The sequence below is a fragment of the Sturnira hondurensis genome, unplaced genomic scaffold, assembly GCF_014824575.4.
Source record: "Sturnira hondurensis isolate 20B ecotype Veracruz unplaced genomic scaffold, ASM1482457v3 Scaffold0006413, whole genome shotgun sequence".
Classification (NCBI taxonomy): domain Eukaryota; kingdom Metazoa; phylum Chordata; class Mammalia; order Chiroptera; family Phyllostomidae; genus Sturnira; species Sturnira hondurensis.
The window spans coordinates 33,129,482-33,137,648 of NW_028079044.1; the positions used below are offsets into that span (position 1 = coordinate 33,129,482).

General features: G+C 38.3%; 1 protein-coding gene across 1 annotated transcript in view; it reads left to right on the forward strand.

Moving 5' to 3' along the window:
- Positions 1-2,591, forward strand: part of TRHR (thyrotropin releasing hormone receptor) — a 35,745-nt gene extending 33,154 nt beyond the window's left edge. Inside the window, exon 2 of the mRNA XM_037049015.1 lies at positions 1,903-2,591. Within this exon, the coding sequence (XP_036904910.1) occupies positions 1,903-2,310 (408 nt within the window). The 3' untranslated portion in view covers positions 2,311-2,591. The remainder of the gene's footprint in view (positions 1-1,902) is intronic.
- Positions 2,592-8,167: the final 5,576 nt, after the last annotated feature.

Sequence of the window (8,167 nt, forward strand, 5' to 3'; positions counted from 1 at the left end):
GAGCCTCATGATTAGCAGAGTAGGAGTGTTAGAGGAAAAGGGAGGTATTCTCACACAGGAGACTAACATGGATTCTATGACCAGGATTCAGCACAAGGTTGGGAGCTGCGTTTATAGTACATATCAATGACAGAATAGGTGTCATTCGGGGGGGGGTCCTCTCTAAAAACAGGATCTTCCCCAATGTCAGAAGAAAATAGAGGCTGTTGGCAGGGGCTTCGATGAAGCAGCTGAGAGGTTACGAGGGAGGAGGGAGGAGGAATCAGTTCCTTCTATGTTGTTGGGAATTTTTCAAGTTCAGAGCATCTAGAAACTGTGGGCTGAGGAAGCCGAATTTTCTCAGACTCAGTGGGAGACTACATGTATCTGAAACCTTATCTTTAAATGTGCAAAGTGTTGCTCTTGAAGGAAATCAATCAGTTATTATCTCTCCCACCCAAAGATAATCACTGCTACAATTTTAATGCACCTTTCCTATATTTGAAACACTATTGTCTCTATGCTGTCATTAGACAAAGGGTAATAATTTCCACAGTGCTTTGAAGTTTCAAAGCGCTTTTCACCTTCACTATTTCATTTCCTCTGTATCTTTGTGAAGTAAATGAAACAACATGACCAGACATATTTCTAGGCGTAAGAACGGAAGTATGGATGAATGACTTTATTAAGGTCTTAAAACCACTTATGAAATCAAAGCCAGATGATTTAACTCTGAATTCAGGCCAATTCCCAGCCTTTCAATGAGCATGGCGGAGAGTGAGAGGAGACGCTGCTAAATTATGCCCATCAATAATCTTGTCTTTGGGCAATCTTGGATATTAAATCTCACCCTACCTGTTGTCCTAGCTCCTGTGCATTGCTTGTATGTAGGACCACATTCAATTCCAGAGTTTGTCTCGTCTGGCCTCCGTCCCCTATTGCCCCAAAGGAAAGCTGTGCACAGTGGGAGGGGCAAAGGTTTTGGATTCCTGGTAAAGTGGATTCTAGTCCTGGCTCTAAGACCCTACAGCTCCCCCACACTACTTACCAGCATCTGTACCTCCATTTTCTAGTTTGAACAATAGAGGATCTAATACCTATTTTGGAGGGTTTTAGGCTTTTTAAATGGGATCACATATGTAAAACACCTATATAGTGTCTGGCATGTAGACATTCAATTACCACTGGCTTTTTTAGCTTAAGACACTTTACCCTTTTCAAGCTACCCTGTTATCTCATTTGACGTAGGGGAGCAATATTGGCTCTGTTTACAGAGGAACTATAAGAAAGGTTAAGGTCATTTCCTGGGATCACATGTAAGGTAAGTAAAGTGGAGGTTAGATCCTCAGTCTCCTAGTGTTTGTCGCAGACACACATTCTGGCATCTTATGTCACATCCTCTTAGCAGGACTGATTGCAGTCACAGCTACAGTGGATGGTCCCTGCTTGCAGAGAACGTCCCACTTCAGGTGTCTACTGTCCCGGGACTGTTTATCCTTTTCTCTGCCCCAAGGAACTTTCCAAAGCCCCCAGGCAGGATAATCCTGGGAGTGCAAAACCCCTGACACTACCCCTCAACAAAGGCGGGGAGGACAACCAGTGGCTAAATGCCCCTACCTTTCTTCCTCTGGACGGAGAACGCAGGAGTGCACTATTTGATGGGCAGTTTCACGTAGTGGGAACTATCTCAGTAACACACGCCCTGTTTTGGCTTTTCCTCCTCTGTGACACTTTCCCCCACACCCTTGATCTGGCTTCCTGGGGCGTCTCCCAAATAAACTGCCTACACTTAAGTCCTTGTCTCAGCATCTTGGGAACTAAAGGTTGGGTGGGGGCGGGGGTTGTGTTGTTCCCATTCTTTTGCTTTGCTTTGTTTTCATTTGTGTTTGCTCTGCTTTTTTCTCTTTATTTCTCTCTCCACAGGTCACCAAGATGCTGGCAGTGGTTGTAATTCTGTTTGCCCTTTTATGGATGCCCTACCGGACTCTGGTGGTTGTTAATTCATTTCTCTCCAGTCCTTTCCAAGAAAATTGGTTCTTACTCTTTTGCAGAATTTGCATTTATCTCAACAGTGCTATCAATCCAGTGATTTACAACCTCATGTCCCAGAAATTCCGAGCAGCCTTCAGGAAACTCTGCAACTGTAAACAGAAGCCCACGGAGAAACCCGCTAACTACAGCGTGGCTCTAAATTACAGTGTCATTAAGGAGTCAGATCACTTAAGCACAGAGCACGATGATATCATGGCCACTGACACTTATTTGTCTGCCACAAAAGTGTCTTTTGATGACACCTGCTTGGCTTCTGAAATAACTTTTAGTCAAAGCTGATTCATGAGTTGGAAGAAAATGGACCACAAAGGAAATCTGTGTAGTTATCAACCCAAGCGAGGAAAAGGCCAATAGTCCTATGTGAAGACAGCAAATAAAATCTTTTCCAGTGTTCTAACAAATGCTGGCCCAAGATAGTTTAACCCACAGAATGATTTATGTTTCCCATCTAGAATCACAAAACCAATATCATAAAATATGGAGCAGGTCTGTGAGATAGCCAAAGGGTGACAATCGAGAGTGTAGCCCTTTCTAACTGAGAAATTCATTTTATTTTGACGGGCTATGAAGCTTAGATAAAATAGAGAGATCGATTTACATTATTTATAATAGCTCTATTAAATATGATGTCTCAACTGCTCCCCCAAATTATTTATATATAAGGTGAGGTAAAACTAGGTTTACAGTTGTTTATTTGAAAAATAATACAATAATTAATAAATAATAATAGAAGAGTAAACTCTGTTTCTGGTATTCATAACTGTAAACTTACTTTTGGCCCACCTTTGGTAATTTTACAAAATGCAAATGTTTAAATGTTTGCACATAGCATTTCAACAAAGTACAATGTTATATCATGAATAACTGAGACTACATGCAAAAATGCAAAAAAAATATTCCACTTATTGAGTAAGCATAAGATTTCAAACAAATATGTACTACACTAAAACAAATACAAAAGCAAATATCATAGTGCTTATAACATTTTGAGATGATTTTTATATCTTACAAAGTAGTCATCATTTCAACTTTACTGTAAAAAAGATTACAAAACAGCCAAAATTACAAATTATGAGGACATGTACATTCAACTTTTAGACATGCGCTGCTCTTACCAATGCTTCAAGCCTCCTAACTAATGGATGAGACATAAGAACTATTCGGATTAAATAAGTGTGAAGATAAAAACTAACACACAACTAATATTGACAAGTATAGTCAAGACAAGACCAAGTGCTTAAAATGGGATTTTATTTTTTTCTGAAACTTTTAAGAAGGAGAATCTTCTTTGAGCGAGCATTCTTGTGTGTAAATTACTGAGCCGTGTCAAGTGAGCAAGTCCTTCTAACTAAATCTAGCCTAACAGCCAGAATGTTACTTGCTGTTACATACTTACTTACTTACTCACTAAAGTTTGAAGCTTACTTGCTATTCTCAAAGTCTAACCATTACACTCCCAGAGGAAGATGCCTCTCTGAGCATTGTGTGGGGCCTGCGGACTTTAACTAGTCTACAACTGTCTGTCCTTTCTGCCTGCTTGTTATTTGTAGGTTCTTTATCTTTTTTCTAATGCTTAGTGGTATTTTGTCCATAGAGTTTAAATCAGAGCAATGCAAAATGTTGTTGGTTTTATTTCCTATAGAGATAAATCTGATTTCAACTCATAATCAGTATCTCTTTAGAGCTACAACTTAGATGTGCTATTTTATTCCAGTGGTTATATGAGAGAAGTATGAATGTGAATTTGCCCAGGACATAGTGTCTGGCCTTACTTTAATTCCTTCCAAAAGACTCACCTTCTGAGACTTGGCCAGTCGGCATCTTCAAGTGCATACATCACACTTGGTGATGACTCAGTAATAGCAGATTTTTAATGACTGGGTCAGAAAGTCCTGGGTACCTTGAAGTGTTCCACAGGCTGGAATTTCTCCTCTCCAGCCTATGTCCAGTTTTGTGCATTTTTTTCTGGAATGTAACTGTTACTGATAATCACCCTACCCTACTTTTCTTAATAAAGAATACACCATTCTGTTTGGGAAATTTCAGGTTTAAAAATGCTGTTTCATGGAGACTTTGCCATCCAGAACTTCATTTCAAAGTATGCTTCTGTAAAAATTCCCCTCATCTACTCCAGGAAGACATTCTTATCCTGTCCCTGTGTCAGTAAACAAATGCAAGCAAATATTTATGTACATACCCTAAAATCTGTCTGCATGAAACTAAGAAATCTATTTTAACTGACTTGCATCTGGATTAAATGTTAATCTTGGAAGTGTTTAGAGAGATCACCAACTCCTCACCACACAAGCGCCTGGGCAGGAGCATATAAACACAGACACACGTATAAATAAATTGCTTAACAAGGGGGATTGGAATATATTAGATTTTTTTCATTGAGGTAAGAAATGTATATCATTGAACTTCTAACGATGTCTCAGGCATGCTGCTAGGTCCTTAGCCAACGTTATCTTCATCACAATCTCACTGCAGCTGTAATGTCTCTTGTGATAAGACCAAAGATCAGGGATCAAGACAGCTTCCTTGAATCGTGTAGATGTTATTAGATGTTAGGGAGAGAGAATATGTCTCTTTTAAGCCAGCATGCTGATTAAAATTCTTGTAGCCTGAAGACTTAAATTATATATATATATATATATATATATATATATATATATATATATATATATACTTCATAGGATGGCAATATCATATTTTGAAAAAAATTACAGGTTGTCTTACACGTTATACACAAAACACAGTATACCTCTCCCACCTTTGGAAATTTCATATCTGAGCTCTGTTTTCCATTTTAATTTTTAAAAAGTATTTGCTGATAATCCGTTAGTTTTAGATCACATGGGACATGCCGAAGAGCTCAGTTCACAGTGTCTCGCCTCTAAAGCAAATGTCATAACAAAATTAAATGTTCCTGTGCAATGTCCAATAGGTGTTTGGGTTTACCCAGAAGAGATATGACTTTCTAAGGTATTCTTTCTCACACTGCACTAAGTCATAAAGAAGTTCCACCAAGAATCAAAACTTAATATACCATCAAATGAAAAATTAAGAACTAGATTAAAAACTGCTGCTGGAGTGAAGTAACATTATTAAGGGCTTCCCTTAATATAACTCCTCGAGTTGTTTTATTACAATTTCATTAGTCGCTGAGTGTCTTAGTTAGATTTGCACTTGAGATAATTAGGTAAAGGCCACAGATCATGAATAAAACAAGCAAACATAAATTCCCTCCTAAGACTTCACCATCAGTATTGTGAATATATTTCTGGAGCTTCACTCAACACAACTACCCTAAATACAGGAAAGAAATGGGAAAAATCTAAACCAGATTTAGTCTTAAACAGGCCATATGCACAGAACAACACACCATGACGTTTGAAACAAAAAGATGATTTGAGCTAAATGATTAGTAAAGACAAAGGAAAACTGGAGCCATAAAACTTAGTTTAGTATAGCTAAATCTTAAATGGACACTTTGTTAAATTTTTAGAAGAGTGTGTTGGAATAACAAGACAATCTGTCAATAAAGCTGAGTCCACACAGCACTGAACTGTTCTTGAAGAAGAGTTCATCATTCTGAACTATGTGAAGCCTGTAAACCCGACAGAAGAGAGAGAATATTAACTTCTTGGAGAAAAAAAAGATTTGAAACAGTTTACCCATGACTCTGAAAATTCTATAGATATTACACTCTGCATTAAAGAATGGAGTAAGAATAGAGTCAGGAAACTGGATGCGAATGCAAGAGTATCCGGAAACGACTAGTCAGTCCCAAGCTCAAAGGAAAGGTTTTTCTAATGTTTGGAATCCCTTGTTCCCCTTGGAAGAAGCAGAGGATGGAAACCTTTAGCAATTTATGTTCTATTGGTGTTCAGTTGCCTATTGTAAATATCCACCAAAGCCAAGATTTGGCTGAGTAAATACGTTTTCAGGGAAATGCACATGAAGAAGTCTTACAGAGCTCTGCAGAAGATAAACATGGTTTTTTCTCTTTCCCTCCTCCCCTATCAAACTCTTACCCCTCCATAAACACCGCCTCTTCCTCAGAGCAGGTAGTTTCGTTGGACTTCATTTAAGACAAAACCTGGATGTGTGAAAGTGTAAATATTTGTCTATAAGCAAATATTTTGCTGTTCTGAACACTGTCATGTTTTCATAAAATCATATTTAAATTATGAAAAAACTGATGTTTATAAAACCTCTAACTTATGTCCCTGTTTTTGGTGGGGGTCACAGGCACAGTGAAGCCAGCTACTAAATATGGCTTTTCCCTCTCCAAAAAAAAAATAGAAATTTGGTGTTTCAGAAGTTTCCATGAGAAACCAATAAAAGAGCACTCAATGTGTGTAAAATCATTACAAAAAACAAAGGTCTTTTCCCCTGAGGAGCTCACAGTCCATAAAAAAATACATATATGATATCATTGCAAGGTAACTGTTTGGCAATATCTAGAATATTAATTAGAGATGTCATGTTCTCAAAAAGCAATTGCTAAAAATCTATTTAGAAATGCCTTAAGATGACTTTAATATAAAGATCATCTAAGTACTGTAATTTTAGTTTATGAACTATAGTTAGATATATTGATTCATTTAATTCTTAACTTCATTAATTCCACAGGGGGGAAAAAGGTCAGATAACACCCTCTAGTATTTTTGTTCATATGCTTGGTCTATATAAGTATAATCTCAACTCACTCTGCAGAAAACTTTATTTATAAGAGTTGCACATTGGGGAACGATTTGGTTACTGAGATGGTTAGCACCAAATGGACCATGTCGGTGGAAACTAGACCTATATGGTTCTGATTTTCATATTCGGATACTCTCTTTTGAGAAGAGTGGCTGGACATGTGTGTACACAATGTTGTCAGGCCTGTTTACGTTCTTCTACACCAAGCCCATTCATGGTCAATCCAACCTGAGGTGACTGACTGATGTTTTAGAAATTACATCTGGAAACCCAGGGGGCAGCATGAAATAGTACAGCTGGGACGGCACATTGTCAGAACTATCAAATCTGGATCCAGCAAAACAAGACAGTTTTATGGCCCATAAACAGCAAATCCACAGAACGGTTGCCTGCTGTCCTCACAGAGGGGCATCTGGGTCGAATCATTAGTATAGGCTTTTCACTACGATAATGGAAATGAAAGCACTTGGAAAACTATAAAAGTTAAAAGGACAGGATAAGTGATGGAGTTGGCTGGAGCTTCTGTAACTTATTTGAGCTCTAAAGCAACAACACCTATAAGTGACTATTTGGTTCTTCATAGAATAATAGACTATTTTTAATGCAAGTGGCTGTTCTCTGACTTGCAAAAAAAGAGAACGAAGCTTCTCAAGAATGTTATGGACTGATATGGATAAAGACGGAGACTTTCCAGAAAAGAAAAAGAAAACCCAACACGGCAGTAGAATGAGCTGCCACCTACCTAGAGGTCTGAATTCAGAAGCCAGTATGAACAGTCTGTATTCCTGAAAGGGCAGGTAGGCCCCAGGAAGGAGGCCAAATGTTCCCTCCCTAGCCGGGAGTGATGAACCACTCCCAATTGGTAAACACAAGAATTATCGGGGAGCTTATCTTAAAGTGCACTTTATTTGACCTTGCCCCGAGAGATTGTCATTTATTAGGTGATTTTGATTGACTGGTGTAGTCTGACCACACCTCGAAAGCCACTGATTCCTGGTCCCCCGTGTAGATGCTTGAAGTCTCTTACTTATCACACAATTCTTAATAAACAAACTCCATGGAAAAATCCTTGAGGTGAAGTCTATTTCATGTTTGTATTTCACCAACTATCTAAACTTGGGTGACGTCTGTGAGTATCTGTTAGATGAATGAATAAATCAGTGAATCCCAAACTAAGGAATGCATTTTGAAATCTGCCGAAGCCCAATTTGCCTATAGATCTGTCTACCCAATCAGATAACTAGTTCTATTTTTTCTCATTTTTTTTTTAACAGTTTTCTTGGCTCTGCGAAAGCCAGCACTTTAAGTGTGCTACATCACGGTCAGAACGATCCCTTCCATAGGCACAGTGCTCCACAATCTCAACTGCACTTTCAAGTCCTGATTTAAAAGTCATCTAATTTAATAATGGGAAAAAAAGAGAACA